Genomic DNA, 18,284 nt, shown 5'->3' on the forward strand with positions numbered 1-18,284 from the left:
CGATTATTAAAGTGGGCTTTAAAGTTGGGGTCAATATGTTCTGAGAACCCAAGGGACTCCGTGGGTCAGGAGGCTGGTTTCTTTGGCCTGGACTTCCTGACATCAAAGAGGCCCTGTGGGGCTTCCCTGGTGGTGCAGTGGTTGAGAGTCCGCCTGCCAATGCAGGGGACGCGGGTTCGTGCCCCGGTCCGGGAAGATCCCACATGCCGCGGAGCGGCTGGGCCCGTGGGCCATGGCCGCTGAGCCTGTGCGTCCGGAGCCTGTGCTCCACAACGGGAGAGGCCACAACAGTGAGAGGCCCACATACCGCAAAAAAAAAAAAAAAAAGAGGCCCTGTGAGTCACTTGCCTTCCTTCGGCCTTAAATTCCTTATCACGACAAAGAGGGAATCAAACAAGATGATCTCCAAGGTCCCTCCCTCCTCCCCCAAACCCTACAGTTTTATGTCCCATGAAGGCATAATGACACTGCCAAGCCCAGTGGATTAAAAATCCTGCTATAGGGCTTCCCTGGTGGCGCAGTGGTTGAGAATCTGCCTGCTAATGCAGGGGAGACGGGTTCGAGCCCTGGTCTGGGAAGATCCCACATGCCGCGGAGCAACTAGGCCTGTGAACCACAACTACTGAGCCTGCGCATCTGGAGCCTGTGCTCCGCAACAAGAGAGGCCACGACAGTGAGAGGCCCGCGCACCGCGATGAAGAGTGGCCCCTGCTCGCCGCGACTAGAGAAAGCCCTCACACAGAAACGAAGACCCAACACAGCCAAAAATCAATCAATCAATCAATCAATTAAAAAAAAATCCTGCTATATGGTAGACTCCACTGGGCAGCCTGGGGCAGGTGGGCGGGTAAGCGGTCGCAAAATCTGGAATCAAGTCCCAGCTCTGGCATTCACCTATGCTGTTAATGCATGAGTTCTTCCCTCTCTGGGCCTCAGTATTCCCTTATACAATGTATCCCTTATACAATGTATCCCTTATACAATGTATACAATCCCTTATACAATGTATCCCTTATACAATGAGGGAGCTGCCTAGAAGTAAGGAGCCCCGCCACCCAGACACGAGACTGGAGTCTCAGCTCTAACCCTTACTGCCATCCTGTGACCTTGAGCAAGTCAGCCTTTCTAAGGTCTCTCCTGTAAAACAGGGGTTACTGTGAGAATTAAATTAGATAATGTAGCTCGGAATAGAGGAATCGCGCAGTAAATGGCGCTGCTGTGATGGATGGGCCCATGTCTGCCCGGGTGGGTGGGCCAGGACTGGGCCTTCCTGCCACCTCCACAATGGCTCCATTTTACCAGCAACTGGGATTCACTGGGTTGAATTTGGGGGCTTAGTGGGTAGATTTGGGTAGAAGGAGCCAATGCCTTTATGCCCCACTGGGGATGTAGGGGGGACTCTGCTGGGACTCTAGCTTGAGGCTCTGTTAGCAATGGTGCCACAGTCAGCTGACCAGGGTGGGAAGATTTTCTGGTCACAGTAAACGAGACCTCCTCCTTCCTCCGTGAACATTTTTGAATGGCAGCTGCTCCCCTCCCTAGATCCACATTCTGGAAGCCATGTTTTGACTTTCAGGACCCCCCTCCCCCACCAACACCAATTGTGTGTTGGGTCTAAGATGTGAGCAGAGCTTGGTGGGCTGCCTCCTATAGCAGTGGGAAGGAGAGTGAGTTTCAGTCTCACAGGCATCCCTGGGCACTACCTCCGCGCCGGCCTTGTGCTGACAGGAGCCCGGTGCAGAAGACAGTCCATGGGAAACACAGTCACAAAGGGAAACACAAGAGGGAAAGTGCTGTGAGTCTTGAGAGTTTGGCACCGGGGCAAAGGGAGACCACATCTGATTGGGAGGTGAGTTCCTGGAAGGCTTCCTGCAGGAGGTGGCATTGAGCTGGGTCTGGAGGATGGCCAGGATGTCTCTGTCTCTGTCTCTCTCAAAAAAAATTTTTTAAGTATAGAAAAAAAAAAAGATAGAGAAGAAGGTAACAACCACTTCTATATTCACAACCCCAAGTTACCATACTGTCAAGTGTTCAGCTATATTTATATATGTGAGATGACATTAAGTATCCTTTAAGCCATCCCCCCACCCTCCAGTAGCAATCTACCATTATGAATTTGGAAAGTATCCCTTCACGACCCTCCCTTTAAAAAGACAATTTTATAATGCAAAATAAAGACAGGCATAGTTTAAAAAAGAACTGCTTTGTGTTCCAGTCATTCTAATTTACATAAGTGGTGTCACACTGTTTATATGACCCCATTTGCTTTTTCCACTGCCCGTTAGAATATGTTTCGGGAGCCCTATTCTTATTGAAACATATGGCCCTGACTCATCATTGCATTGGATGGATGCACCACATTTATTTATCCCTGGAATGGGTAGGGTTTCCAAGGATGCGGATAATCAAGGGATAACACTCGAGGTAGAGAGAGCAACAGCAGCAGAAGCATGGGATACGGAGGCTGGGGCCACCTCTGGGGGCTGGCAGGGGTCCAGGGTGGGGGAGCACAGGGCACTTGGCGGGGAGCTGGGGGGTGTCCCATGCCTCAGGCCAGGAATCTGCAGTTGGCATGCTGGACATCTGGGACTGTGGGGACAGGCCCCCCCCTTAGAACCACCCGCTCGGCCTTCACAATAACTCCACTTATCCACTCTCCAAGTCCTCCCTGGGGAGGCCTCTGTTAAGCTTTCCATTAATTGTCTCATTAATGACCCACTGAAGTCAAGTACCCATTGTTCTCCCGGGCCTGGGGCAGCCTCCCTGGCTTTCTCCCCCCGGGGATTCGTAAACGTCTTTCCTTCCCCTGCTTTCTTCTGGCGGGCGTCCTTATCTGGTCCCTGCAGCCCTGGCCCGGCTGGTGCTGCCTCTTCCTCCACCCACACCCTGCGCTGCAAACCTGGGACCCCCGCACGGCAAAGCCGCCCGCCTGGCTCACTCTCTCCCCGTCTCTGTCTCTGTCTGCCTTGCTTAGCCTGCGTCTAGGTGTGTGTCTCTTTCCATTTCTCTTTTCTTTCTTTCCTTTTTATTTTTTTAAACCATCTCTCTGTGTTTCTCTCCCTGGCTTTCTGTCGCCTTCTCTCTTTGTGTGTATTCCTCTAGCTCCCTGTGTGTCTCTGTCTCTGCCTATCCAGTGTCTCTCTTTAGGAATACTTGTTAATGGTCTCATTGTCACCATGTGTTGCTGTTTCTGTGACCGTCTCTATCTGTCTCTACCTGCCGATCCCTGTGCTGTACACGTGCACGTGTGCACGCGGGCGTGCGTGTCTTTGTCTCTGATTCTGCCCCTCTCCCTCCCTCCCTCTGGCCCTGCGTGCATCTCTCTGTCTCTCCCTGTCTGTCTCTGTTTCCCTCTCTCCTCTCTCTGACTCACCTCTCCCTGCTCATCCGTCCTCCCTGGAGGGTCTCTGAACCCTGCTGATTGACTATTGTCCTGTGCTAACCCCTGCCTCACCGCCACTGCTTGCTCACCCACCGGGTCCCTGACACCCACAAAGGTCAAACCGCCTCCCTCCCTCGCTTCTCTCCCAGGTTACAGCTCCGGCTTCCCTGGGATGACAGCCTCGGGGGTGTCAGCTCTAGGAGTAGGCGGGAGGTCCCACAGCTCCCAGACTTTGGAATTCATGCATCGGTATGGTTAAAAAAAAAAAAAAATGGAGGGGACCAACAGAAGGTGACCAACTGTTGAGTTTTCTAAGCGAGGATTTTTTTTTTTAGTATTACCAACTTCTTACCATTCCATTAGAGAAAGAATATTTTAACACCAAAAACAAAAGTAGGAAGAGCAAGATGTAAGAATACAGAATAGTCCTTTAAGTTAAATAAATTTAACTTCATGGAAACATTTGCTACATTGCCTTTGTCTTACTTATTTTGCCTCAAATGGGTGCAAATGTTGTCAGGGGGCAGCAGCGGTTCTCTGGCTGAGGTGGAAACCACTGATCTTGTCCAAGCCCTTCCTTGGTACCCATAGGGAAGTGTCAGGACCTTTACTGACGGTGGAAAGGGCAAAACTGGGACAGCCCACGAGCTCTCACTGGCCACTTCAGCACCTCACAAGGTCCTTTCTAGCCCCTCTGGTCTCTTACTTAAAATAATGTATTGAGGCGGGCAGACACCAGACTCCCTGTGTTCTAAGTCTTCCTCTGGTCTGTGTGTCTTTGAACAAGTAACTTAACCTCTCTGTGCTTCATGTTTCCTCATTTCTAAAATGAGCAAACTAATAATCTCTAGAGTTGCCTAATACATAGCAAAAGTCCAGGACTTGTTATTCTTAACAGCAAAGAGGGGGTGATTTCAGCTGATCCCGAGGGCAGCCTGGGATTAGGGAAGGAAACTTCTCCCCCTTTCTTCAGAGACCCCACCTAACATGCTCAGGCATCCCAAGCCCGGGAGCCAGCACTCTTGTCACCGAAGCTGACACTCCCAGTAGGAGCACAGGTGAGCCCGCTCCAGTGGCATGCGTGGCCACAGGCGCCAGCAAGGCTAGCCTGGGTGGGAGAGGAGTATGGTGGGTGCCGGGGATCCTGGACGCTTGGGAGGAAGCCGTTAGGAGATGCCCAGAGACTCCCGAGGCCTACAGAGCAGACAAGGCTGGAGGGCTCAGCAAGCAGGTGAGAGTAATTAGAGAAACTTTGGGTTACTGATATAAACTGACTTCATTTGTATTCAAGGCCTGGCAGGCCCATTACAACTGGACAAACATTTCCTTAACACCTGCTCTGTGCCCAGCACTGTGCTAGTCAGGGGACCGAAGGTTAAAAATCAGGGCACTTCCCTTCAGGGGACTTACACAAGGCTCATCTAGTGCCAGCGGTGCTCTCAGAGGCCGGGCCAGAGACCCCAGCAAGGCCCGCCTGGGACACGTGCCACATCTGTTCCCGGGGTCGCCCCACTCAAGGGTGGTTCACACCACTCAAGAGTGCACCCAGAAAGGAAAGCAGAGCGCTTTGCAGCCAGAACTGACAGGACCTGGTGACTTAACTGGATGAGGGGGTGAGGGCCGGGGAGCACAGGTGGCTCCTGACTTCCCAGCTCGGCACCTGGGTGGAGGTGATGCCACTCCGAGGAAACGCAGGACAGGGAGCAAGCCTGGGGGGCACGTGCCATCCAGGCAGGGCCGGCGGAGTTCGGGTGCATAAGGCCCATCCAAGTGGAGATGCTCAATATGCATACGTAGGTGTCAGGATGAGGAGGAATAGTTAAAGAAATGGATGGGTTGGTGCAAGGAAGGACGTGGGACCAAGGCCTTTAAAGGTTAGATAGAAATTTTGCCTACTGGGTTGGGCAGGGATTTAAAGGAGCACACACCAGGCAAAGAAAAGACATGGAGGTGAAAGCAAGCAGCACAGAATGTTAGAAAAGCTAATAATTCCATTCAGCGTAGGCACTAGCTGTATTAATAGAGTAGTCGTGGGAGGTGTATCACAGCTAAAGAGAGAGACTGCAGAAGTTACTGAATGCCAGGGAGAAGAGTTTGGACATAATTCAGCAGGCAATGGGGAGCCATGGAAGGTTCTGGGGTAGAAGAGTCACATCATAAAGGCTATGTTTCAGGTTGATCTAACCTAACAGCACAGGACGGATTAAAACAGAGACCAGGGACTTCCCTGGTGGCACAGTGGTTAAGAATCCGCCTGCCAATGCAGGGGACAGCCGCTGGAACCCTCGTTCGGGAAGATCCCAGATGCCGTGGAGCAACTAAGCCCGTGCGCCACAACTACTGAGCCTGCACTCTAGAGCCCGCAAGCCACCAACTACTGTGCCCGCATTGCACAACTACTGAAGCCTACGCACCTAGAGCCCGTGCTCCACAAGAGAGGCCACCGCAATGAGAAGCCTGCACACCGCAACGAAGAGCAGCTCCCATTCGCCACAATTAGAGAAAGGCTGTGAGCAGAAACAAAGACCCAATGCAGCCAAAAATAAATTTTAAAAAAACCCCAAAAAACAGAGACCAGAAGAAAGGAATATAAGAGACAAGGATCATCACTCATGTATTCATTCAACAAACAGTAACTTCCTCTCTGCAGAAGCAACCCTTCTCAACCTAATGCTAATATGTATAAAATAGATAACTAATAAGAACCTGCTGTATATTAAAAAAAACTAAATAAAAAAAGCAAAAAAACCCCACCAAGTCACCTAGTGTTAATATTGCACAGAAAGAAAGAGTAAATGGGTTCTACTAAACATATCAGTATTATCAGTAAATATAAACGGGTTGAAGTCACCTATTGAAAGGAGTCTCATATATACAGACAATAGAACATTTTTCAGCATTAAAAAGGAAGGATAGGGGCTTCCCTGGTGGTGCAGTGGTTGAGAGTCTGCCTGCCGATGCAGGGGATACAGGTTCGTGCCCTGGTCCGGGAAGATCCCACATGCCGCGGAGCGGCTGGGCCCGTGAGCCATGGCCGCTGAGCCTGTGCGTCTGGATCCTGTGCTCCGCAATGGGAGAGGCCGCAACAGTGAGAGGCCCGCGTACCGCAAAAAAAAAAAAAAAAAAAAAAAAAAAGGAAGGATATTCTGACACATGCTACAACATTATGCTAAGTGAAATAAGCCAGTCACAACAAGACAAATACTGTGTGATTCTATTTATATGAGGTACTTAGAGCAGTTAAATTCATAGAGACAGAAGATGGAATGGTGGTTGCCAGGGGCTGGAGGAGGAGGAATGGGAGTTGTTTAATGGGTTCAGAGCTTCAGTTCTACAAGGTGAAAAGAGTTCTGGAAATTGGCTGCCCAACAATGTGAATGTACTTAACACTCTTAACTGTATACTTTAAAACGGTTAAAATTGGCAAATTTTATGTAATGTGTATTTTACAATTAAAAATAAAGATAAAAATAAGAAAGGAGTTTTAGAATGGTTGATAGAACAAAACCCAACTCTACAAAAGAAATACACCTGAAACACTGATTCAAAAAAGCTAAAAAGAAAGGAATGGGAAAGATACACCAAGCAAACTTAAACAAACCGAAAGCAAGGGCTGTGATCTTGATATATGACAAGACAGAACTCAGACTCCTGGCACTGAATGGGGCGAAGAAGATAAGAGTCAGACTATCTCTGCAGCACCACAACACACCAGCGCTTTCACAGAGCAGAAATTATAGGAAATGCAAGAAGAAATAGAGATGCTCGTTAACAGAAGGCTAAAACATACCACTTTCAGTCCAAGTCTCATCCGGGGTCAAAAAATCAGTAAAAATACAGAAAATCCAAACAACATAATCTATAAGATACATTTCCTGTAGATGTAACAAAACTTGTACTCCCCTACCAAAAGAGAATACACCTTTTCATACACATCATGAAAACTGACCATTATTAGAGCAAAAGAAATTGCAAAGCTTCGTCCAATGGTTTCTATGGGATAAAGGATGTAGAAGAACTTTGAACATGAAAAAGCACCTAGCCAACATTGGTTACTGATGCTGTCAATACGATTATTGTTGTTATTATTATTATTCACTGCTGGGTGGTCGTTCCGCGTTCTCCCTGGTTCTATGACACGTTCTAGAGGAGTCTGTCAAACAGGGGAGGTATAAATGTGTAATCTTTACTGGCTCCATAAGAGCTACCATTTCTTCATTGTTTACTATGTGCCAGCCACTGTACTGTTTTACATGCAGTCCTTTACTAGAAAGAGCTTTCTGTTTTATCAAAGCGAGCTTTCTGCTTCTCTTATATCACCTTCAGGGCCCAGAAGAGTGCTGGGTGCATTCTGAGTAAGCGCTCAGTGAAGACTTACAAACCGAAGCACACTGATCAGGAGCCCACTTTGAAGTCAGATCTGAGTCTCAAACTTCACTTTGGCACTTACTGTGTGACCTTGGGCAAGTTAAATACCCTTTCTGAACCTCAGTTTTCCAATATGTAAACACAGATAGGAGTAATACCTACACCAGCTAGGATTATTCTGAAGTTTAAATGTAGTCATGCATGTAAAGTGTTCAGCATGGTACCTGGTCCACAGAGACACTTAATATACATTAGTCTGAGGCTGACTAGAATCTAGCAAAGAGATAAAGAGCAGAACTTACCAAAGAGATAAACTTAGACTAGGGGTTCTTTTTCCTCAAAAAAAAAAAAAAAATTTTTTTTTAAAGTAGAAACATCTTCCAATGCATGTGAAATTATTTTTTAAAATATCATATGAGTGATAGTAAAATAAGTTACAGTACATCCTTATTGTGGAATACCATAGGAACACTGTATAATGAAAAAGGATGAATTTTATCTACTTGTTCACACACGGCTATGATATGGCCATGATATGTTGGGGAAAAAAAAAAGCAAGCTTCAAAATAGGAACAGAATAATTCCCATCCTTGTTTTTTTAAAATTATACATGCATAGAGAAAGGTCTGGAAGTATACACATCTAATTGTTAAAAGGGAGTACGATTCAGGACTTGTGATAAGTGTCTCTTTTAACTTCTCACATACCTTTCTTTTGTAATTTTAACACACACACATAGAAGAAAGAAGAAAAAAATAAACAGAAAAAAAAAGTTCTCAAATTCTCTTTGGCCTGTATTTTTCATGGGACTTTGAAAGCCGTTGAACTGAATAGAGGAGGTGGTTTGAACTGAATAGAGGAGGTTAATTCTTCTGGCAAGTGTGAGAATTTCCATAGCCAGCTTTCCTTTTTGAAAGAGAGAGACTGAAGGAGGGAGAATGAATTGCTCCAGCATTACTCATTCCTCAGCCCATCCAAACAGGTAGTCTCACTCTTGTCCCTGCCACCACTGCAGGTCTGACACACAGAGTAGCAGAGAAACTCTCTGATAAATGTCAACTGAAATAGAGCAATCAGCTGAAAGCCATTTGCTGAGCTGTCTGACTGCCCTGGGCTCCAGGTTTTCCTTTATTCATTTATCATGATATACGGCTTTGGCCAACATACACACAGGAGAGAAATTGTTGACATGTGGAACCCAAGTACAGAAAATCTTTCATTCCCGCCTCCTCCCACCCCCCTACCCCCCTCCCCGGTCTGTTCACCAAATAAGTTTTTGTTTATTTAAAGACTACAGAGGATTTGGCTGTTAAGAACCAAATGCCTTTGGAGTGGAGTTACAACATAATTTATCATTTCCTCTGTTTATTAAAAAATCCTGCATCTTTGAGAAGCACATTTGCAGTGATTGGGGGATTTCGGCCACTCACAAAAGACTGCTGCAAAGCCCCGGCCATGTGGCTTACTCCAAAAAAGGCTCCTTGATTGCTATTTCTATCCCTGTCCCTCCCCCAGCTGACTTCCGATCGTGTGATGGCTGCTCAGGGCTGGTGAATGGGGTTGGACTGAGGACAGGTAAGAGGGGCAGGAGATTATGGTTCGCTTCTTTCATCTTTGACCTAATTCTGACCTTGAATCCCGCTGGCTGTCCTGCAGCTGCTCTGCCAGTATAAGCAGAGGGAGAAGTGCAATCCTTACTACCTCTCGCACAGGACAGAGTCTGAGAGGAGTCAAACAGCAATGATATCTTGGATGCTGCTTCGAAGGAAGGCAGCCGGGCCCTGCTGCTGCCAGAGTGGGTTCCTTTCTCAAGGCAGACATCTGGCAGAACTGGAATAAACTTCCTACCTGCCACCCAAGACATCATAGACAGCAGCTCAGGCCAGTGACCATGCACCTCTCAAAGACAGGGGTCAGGGTCACATCTCACCCATCTTTGCATTCCCAGCACAGAGCACAGTACCTGGCACAAAGCTGGTGCTCACCGTTTGGGACAGCAGCAGGACGAAGTGGGAGGAGGACGACTGAGATCAGGCCTCAGTGTGACCCCAGGTCTGCCAGCTGCTAGCTGTGTAACCCCAAGCAAAAAAACGTAACCTCTCTGAGCTCTCCCCTCTCTGTAGAATGAGACTGACGATGAATCATGAAACCCTCTAACACTGTGGGCAAGTTATCTAATATTGTCAAGTCTTAGTTTTCCTATTTGTAAAATGGAGATAATACGCATCTTGTGAGTTTACTGTGAAGATTAAAAATGTTACCTAGGGGCTTCCCTGGTGGCGCAGTGGTTGAGAGTCTGCCTGCCGATGCAGGGGACACGGGTTCGTGCCCCAGTCCGGGAGGATCCCACATGCCGCAGAGTGGCTGGGCCCATGAGCCATGGCCGCTGAGCCTGTGCGTCCGGAGCCTGTGCTCCGCAACGGGAGAGGCCACAACAGTGAGAGGCCCGCGTACGGCCAAAAAAAAAAAAAAAAAATTACCTAGAACTGTATCTAGCTCATGATGGCTATATTATGAATGAATGAATGAACAAAAGAACAAAGGAAAAAAAATTACTGGGGGGGAGAAACTAACTTAACCTAGTACCCAAAGATGAGCCACAATAAACCACTTGTCCATCAATAACAGGTAGGCCCTGGGGACAGGGATCTCATTACCAAGTAAATGTTTAGGACAAAGGAAAGAGTAGAAAATGACAGAATAACTGTGTTAAGACCAGAAAGAAAGGAAGAGAAGCCAGCATTTGTTGAGTAGCTACTATGTGCAATTCATTCACAGCACATTTGAATGCCTACTATGTTCCAGGCATTACGCTAACTTCTAAGGAAACTAAAAGTATACAGACTAATTATCAAAAAGAACAATTAAGGTTCAGATAAAAGCAGTGGACAGTGCTAGAAGAGCCAATAACAGGCGTCCTAGGTTGGGGGAAAAATGAAGACTTCCTCAAGGAAGTGCTATCCAAGCTGAGAGCCAAGGATGAACAGGACCAGCCAGGTGAGGAGTGGGAGAATGGTCCAGGCAGAGAAAAGAGCATGTGTGATGACTGAGAGGCAAAAGCACTGCTCCGGATGCTTTACACATAGGTACTCAGAGATCATTAATTCAGACTGATTCCATCCTTTCCTTTGCGGTTGTTATTCTTTCCAATCAATTTATTTAGATTTTATTGTTTGGTGAAAATGGGCCTCTAGCAAAGGTATCCAGGCACAGGTGAAGGCCCACATTGGCCCAAGCAGAGTTCAAAGGTGGGGACAGGGCCTGACTAATTGTTTGAAAAGGAGGCTACCAAGATGAGGAGCAGGCAGTGCTAAGCCTGCCAATGGTCCTGACAGCTCGGTGACGTCACAGTCAAGGCAAATGGCCCAAGTAAAGGCCCTCTGTCAGCAACAGAGACTCTCTGAGGGCCACCAAGGCCAGAAGGTCCAGAGCAGATGGGGTGGACAGGGGACAGGAGGAAGAGAATCAACAGTGTCCCACTGGAAGGCTGGGCCTTCCAAGGACTGACAAGTGCATGGTGACAGCCTTCCGTGTGGATGGGGTAGAGAGGTGCCAATTTGCCACCCATGGGATCCACTAGAAACTGGGCTTGGGAGCACTGCTGGCCCCTGGGGGATTTTCATCCAAGGAGTTCTTTGGTTTTCACTGCCAGATGTCTGTCCAGCTCTGCAACTGTGTCGTCGGCCATTTGGCTGATCTGCAGAAACACAAAATGAGACAACCTGATAACTGGGGCTGAGAAGGGGAGGGGAAGAAATATTCCAGAACTATGAAAGGTTATCTGAGGAATAATAATGGTGACAAAAGCTCACATGAATTGCATCCCAGCCAGGCACTGTACTAAGAACTTTGTATACATACTCTTATTGACTCCTAACGGCAAGACATAGATACCATGAGATAGTATTATCATTCCCATTTCACAGATGAGGAAACTGAGGCAGTTAAAATCACTTGTTCAGGATACACAGCTAGAACGCAGCAATGACAGACTTTAATCCCAGGCAGTCTGACTGCACAGCCCAAAATAGTTAACTATTATTACAGAGTGCAGAGAAACCAGTCTTATCTGTCCCTTAATGAACATCTAGAATTCCCTACACCTCAGACACTCTGCTATATAAAGCCCTCATACCAATTAATAAGGAGAATATTAAGATCCCAATAGACAAGCAGAAAAAAAGTATTGAAAAAAGATGAAGTACCTCTGGTTAACAAACATGGAAAATTCAATAGACACTGAAGAAATGCAAATTAAAACAAGATATAATTTAGTTATCATAGTTAACAAAATTTGATGTTGTGGTTTTTAATTATAATATTCAATGCCAGAGCTATGGTGAAATGGATAAACTCACATATCACCGAAAGGAATTCAAATTGATGCAAATGTTCTTATTACCATTTTTTAACCCCAAACTCTCTCAACTGGGAAATTACCACATAAATGGAATCCAAGAAAATGTTCTTAAGTTCTATATGCAAAGATATATACCGAAGCTTATAATCATAAATCAGAAAATTTAAAATGACAGCACATGTAATTGAATACATACAGCTGTTAAAAAGGGTTAAGACTGTCTATTTCTCATGGAGAGGGTATAAATATAAATAACATTCCAGTATATACCTCTGAAATGTCTGTTTTATAACAAGCCTGGATTGCTTTTGTAATCAGAGAAAAAGAAATAATGTTTCAAGACATTATTTATAATATCATGGAAACACACTCATGTTACCCTTGAATTAAAGAAAAAGCAGAATACAAAATGTGCATATACATAGTAGAAATGATCTCAAATACGTTAAAAATACACATATTTTTTAAACTAAAAGAAAATGTGTCAAAATGTTAATAGTGATTATCTTTTAGTGATGGGAAAACAGGAAATGTATTATTCATGTCGGTATCTGTCACATTTAGCATAAAACTTAGTACATAGCAAGTGCTCAGGAAATATTTGCTAAATGAATAATTATTAGTTTTCTGTGCTTTTCTATATTCTCTACATTTTCTGCAATAAACATATACTCCCTCAAAGAATGAAAAACAAAACACAGTACAAAATTTAGTGAGTGTTGCAGCCTCCCTCTCATGTCTAAAGGGACCTCAGGCAGGAAGCCTCAGGCAGGAAGCTTTGAAGGGGGCTGCGTGGTGCCCAGGATCTGTGTGCTCAGCAGCACAGCGGCTGTGTGACATCTTTATTTGCAGACCACAGGCCCTGGCCAGGAACTGGGAAATAAATGCACTGGAAAGAATTTGGAGCAATTGGTTCCAGGCAGGGAGACAGCCAGGTTCTTGCCATAGCAGCAGCTGCATATTTTGTAGTGGGGAGAGCAAGGCTTTCCACTGGGGCTGCTGGGCACTCCAGAACAGGACCAGCTTGAAACAGCCGCTTGGGCCTCCTCACTCAGCCGACACAAACCCTTGGCAGGCTTCTTGTGCCCCCACCCCAGCAGCCGCCTTGCATGGGGTGTGGTGTGGTGCCCAGCAGTACTTCAGCACCTGCCGGATGGCAGCCTGGGATGGCCAGGAACAAGGGCTGCAAGCCTCCTCTGGAAAAATGGTGTTTGGGGACAGAGACTGGGACTGGGGGGAGGAAGAGTACCTACAGGAACAATCTGATAACATGCATCATGGGTTAAATCCTCAGTGGGGTGACAATGTGCAAGTTCCCACTCTGAGTCTCAGTTTCCTCATCTCTCAAATGGGGATGCTAGTCCCTTCCTCAGAGAGTAACTGTGAGGGTTAAACAAAATCATGAATATACAAGTACGTTTAAACTGGTTATTTGCTATGCAAATGTTGCTTGCGTTACTCTGATTTTTACTATCACTTTCTGACTTCTTTTCAAATTAATCCATTGATGAAAATAGTGACTAACCCTCTGCCATATTATAGGCACAAAGTGCCCTTGGGACAGTCCACCTGCAAGTTCATCTTTTCCATCTTACAATAACGATGATTAACAACAACAAGGACACCAACAACAGCATCTATTTACTAGGAGCCACACAATGGGCTAAAAACTTTACATGCATTATTTCACATAATCCTCAAAATGTATGAAATATTATTATTCTCTCCCTTTAATATACTGTGAATATTAATGATTTCACCTGACAGCTGCACAGTAGTAGTTCACACTATGCAGAAATGTTTTGTCCTCTGTTACTTCGTTCAAATCCAACAACGTTACATACCTATACTATAAGGAAGGTGGGACAGGTATTATCCCCATTTTACAGAGGAGTAGATCGAGGCATAAGATGTTAACTAACCTGCCCAAGATCACATAAGAAGTCAGTGGTGTGACTGAGCCGAGAACTCACCTACCCCTGATTGCCAGTTTAATGCTGCTGCTCCCTTTGGGGAGCCCACAGAACCTGGCCTAGTCCTTTCTCATTCAAGGGAGGCTGTGCCAGACTCATTAAAGCAGTTAATCCCATTCCCATATTCAAAGCCTGAGAGAGAGAGGAGGAGGATGGACAAAGAGGGCAATTACTGAAGACCAGCAACCATACTAGCTGCTTTAAAGTATGTTGTGTCATTTGGTCCTCTTACCAATCCTGTGAGATAGGCATTACTTCTCCCACTTTACAGATGAGGAAACAGGCCGAGAAAGGTGAAGCCATTTGCTGACCTTAACAGCTGAGAAGTGAAAGAGCTAGAATTCGAACACAGCCCAGTCTGAGTCCAGAGCAAGAGCCCTTTCCATTACAACATGCTGCCTCATAAAGATGACAACGTCACCATCAACATCATCATCACCGTCATGGTCATGATCATCATCATCATCACGCTGGCTCCTTATATGTTCAGGAAAATGAAAGGCAGAGACAGAAAAGGGAGACCGTTAAGAGCACACAGTGCACCCCTGGGGCAGGCCTGGGTAGCAAAGCTCAGAACGCCCACAGTGCCAGTGGGTGCTGCTCCCACCCACTGCCTCCCTCAGTCCAGCCTTCCTGCCTGCCTGCCTGCACAGTCTGCTAGGAGCCCTTCAGCCCCACTAGCACCCAGCTTCACTTCAGAGCAGCTCTGTTTCTCAGAAAAAAGCGGCAGTGAAAGGATCTTGGCCAGATTTACTGGTGGTTTCTGCCAAGTGCTTTAATGTTCAGCAGACCCATTTATAGCAAACCAAAGTGAAGGTGAAACAGCAGGCTGACAGATGTCAGAGTCCCAAGTGGGAAGACCCCGGTCCTTCTTCAGCAGAGCTGGCCTGGGCTGGGGGTTGGGAAAGCTGTAGAGGAGAGGTGGGGATCAGACATGACTGCAGGAATAGGACCTGCAACTGAATCCTTTTATTCTTATATACCAAAGATGAAACACTTTTATAATACAGTTTAAAAATATCTGACTCAAAAGAATTTTGGAAATTAAAAGAAAAAGAAAATTTCACAAAGAATAAAATTACAATTGTTCATAATCCAAATGACCACCATTAACATTTTTTTTTTTTCCGGGTATGCGGGCCTCTCACTGACGTGGCCTCTCCCATTGCGGAGCACAGGCTCCGGACGCGCAGGCTCAGCGGCCATGGCTCACGGGCCCAGCCGCTCCGCGCATGCGGGATCTTCCCGGATCGGGGCACGAATCCGCATCCCCTGCATCGGCAGGCGGACTCTTAACCACTGCGCCACCAGGGAAGCCCCACCATTAACATTTTGAAGTAAATAAGCTGCCAACTTTTTCACATACATGATACTTTTTCATTATAAAAATGGGATATTATAGTGTAACCTACCTTAAAAAATACATTCCAAAAGCATTTACTGTATCTGTAAAGTATAACTGTCTATATATAGAGATTCCAGCAAATGGATGTAAAACAAGCTATTTTCCTACTATCAGAAATTTAGACAGTTTCCAGTTTTCTATTATACATAATACATCAATGGACACTGCTGTAGATAAGATTCTCGATAACTTATTTTAAATAAATCCCTAAGTCAACGAATCAGAAATTGTATGGGTTTTGGTATATACCACCATATTATCCTCTAGAAAGGTTATGGATTTATAGAAAGAATAATTAAATCTTTTCTGCGGAGTGTGGAAGTAAAAACAATACTTCTAAGATGAGTAACATTTTAAGTTCACATTAAAAATTCTAGGTTCAAATGTTAGGGATTAGAAAGGCAAAAAATTTTTTAAATACACATATTCTAAACACCCTGCAAGTGATTTAGACAGCATGTATCAAGAACCTTAAAAATATGCGTTCCCTTTATGCCATAATTCCACACATGAGACTCTATCCTAGGGAAGTCATTTCAACAAAGATTTATCTATAAAAATATTCACTGCAACCTTATTTATAACAAAAAATGTTTAAACAAACTAAACGTTCAACAGGAGGGCTTATGAAAGTGAATTATGGTATAACCACAAGATGGACTGTTTTGCAACCATCAGAATGCGGCTGTTTACAAAGAGTTTTTTGAAGGAAAAGAAAATGCTAATAGTCAATGCTAAACAGAAAATAAAAAGCTGGGGCTTCCTTGGTGGCGCAGTGGTTGAGAGTCCGCCTGCCGAAGCAGGGGTCATGGGTTCGTGCCCCGGTCCAGGAGGATCCCACATGCTGCGGAGCGGCTAGGTCTGTGAACCATGGCCGCTGAGCCTGCGTGTCCAGGGCCTGTGCTCCGCAACTGGAGAGGCCACAACAGTGAGAGGCCCGCGTACCGCCAAAAAAAAAAAAAAAAAAAAAAAGAAAATAAAAAGCTGGATACAAAATTGTATGTAAACTATAAGTTTTCAATCATGTTAAAAACTATGTAGTTAAGAAAGGGGGAGGGGAGGAGAAATATCCCCAAATGTGGGACTATGGGGTGAATTTTTCTCCATTTTTAAGAACAGTCTTTTGAATTCTCTACATTTTCTACAATGAGCCTACACTGCTCAGAAACAAAGTAAACAAATACATTTTAAAAAACTTTTTGATAAAGCAACAATCAGCAACAATCAGCCCCTGCCTTGCTTATTTAAAAAAAATAATAAATAAAAAAACAAAAAAAAAATCACACCCAAAACTCCAGATTGGTGCCTTCTGTTGGGGAAAAAGAACAAAATGAAGTGCACAAAAAGACAATTAATATTTACTTTACTCAAGCTTTTCTGTAAGAAGTTAAACAAAATGATCCCCATTTGAAGGCATTACCAAAAATGTTAACATTGTTTCACATATCCCTTCAGTGTGGGATGAAGAAAACACTTATCTGAATGAAAGAATAAGAATGACCATCATTAGAGTGGCTTTACTCAGATACGTGGAGAAAAAAAATCCATAAAGGTTAGGCATAAAACAGTAATAGTATTTCCTCCCTCCCTCCCTCTCTCCCTCCTTCCTTCCTTCCTTCCTTCCTCCCTTCCTCCCTCCCTCCCCCCCTCCCTCTCTCTTCCCTTCCTTTCTTGGCCACACCACATGGCTTGCAGGATCTTAGTTCCCTGACCAGGGATCGAACCCGGAACCTATAAGTGAAAGTGTCGAGTCCTAACCATGGACACCCAGGAAGTCCCAACTGAGTATTTTCTCGTGCAAACTTTTAACTATATGACAGTAAATAAAGTTATTAACAACAATGGTAAGAACTAATATTTAAGTGATAATATCTTAAATAATAAAGATTATTGCACTGGATATATCATGTAATATATATAGTATGATCCTTTTTCTTGTAATATTACATATGTGTTTACAGAGATAACTTGAAGGCCTGCAAGAAAATGTTAACAAGGGTCATCTCTGGGTGATGAGATTGCAATTACTTTCTTCTTAATTTTTTAATGTACACTAAACATCTATTAGTTTAGTATAAGAAAAAAACTAATAAAGTTGTTTTCATTTTGGAAAATAATAATCATCAACAGTAATAAGCACGGAATAAAAAAGTCTAATCTGAAGAGGAAGGTGAAAAGGCAGGTGCTAATGAGTGAAGGCTTTCGGCGAGATCTTTGTCAAGTAGGTTTTATCAAGAGTGCTGGTATAGGGGCTTCCCTGGTGGTGCCGTGGTTAGAAATCCGCCTGCCAATGCAGGGGACACAGGTTTGAGCCCTGGTCCGGGAGGATCCCACATGCTGCAGAACAACTGAGCCTGTGCGCCACAACTACTGAGCTTGCGCTCTGGGGCCCACGAGCCACAACTACTGAAGCCCGCGTGCCTAGAGCCCGTTCTCCACAACTGGAGAGGCCACCCAACGAGAGGCCTGCGCACCGCAACGAACAGGAGCCCCCGCTCGCCGCAGGTAAAGAAAAGCCCGCGCGCAGCAGCGAAGACCCAACACAGCCAAAAATAAAAATAAATAAATTTAAAGAAAAAAAAAAGAGTGCTGGTGTAAAAAAATAATAAAACTAAAAACCCAAAAAACAAAATCAGTGAACAAATCAAACAAAACAAAAACAAGCACACAGATAAAGAGAATGGATTTAGTAGTTACCAGAGGGAAGTGGGGCGGGGGAGGACAAAATGGGTAAAGGGGGTCAACTGTACGGTGATGGGTGGAAACTAAACTTTTGGTGGTGACCACACTGTAGTG

The 18,284-nt window shown here is 45.2% G+C and overlaps 1 protein-coding gene across 3 annotated transcripts in view; it reads right to left on the reverse strand.

Annotated features, from left to right (window-relative positions):
• Positions 1-10,872: 10,872 nt before the first annotated feature.
• MRRF (mitochondrial ribosome recycling factor) overlaps positions 10,873-18,284 on the reverse strand; it is a gene marked incomplete at its 5' end in the record, with an annotated part of 54,892 nt that continues 47,480 nt past the window's right edge. For all 3 annotated transcript variants that reach the window (XM_081237326.1, XM_081237325.1, XM_081237327.1), the window contains one exon: positions 10,873-11,447. In XM_081237326.1, the coding sequence (XP_081093452.1) occupies positions 11,370-11,447 (78 nt within the window). In that variant the 3' untranslated portion in view covers positions 10,873-11,369. The remainder of the gene's footprint in view (positions 11,448-18,284) is intronic.

This window comes from Mesoplodon bidens, assembly GCF_964165515.1.
Source record: "Mesoplodon bidens genome assembly, chromosome: 6".
NCBI lineage: Eukaryota > Metazoa > Chordata > Mammalia > Artiodactyla > Ziphiidae > Mesoplodon > Mesoplodon bidens.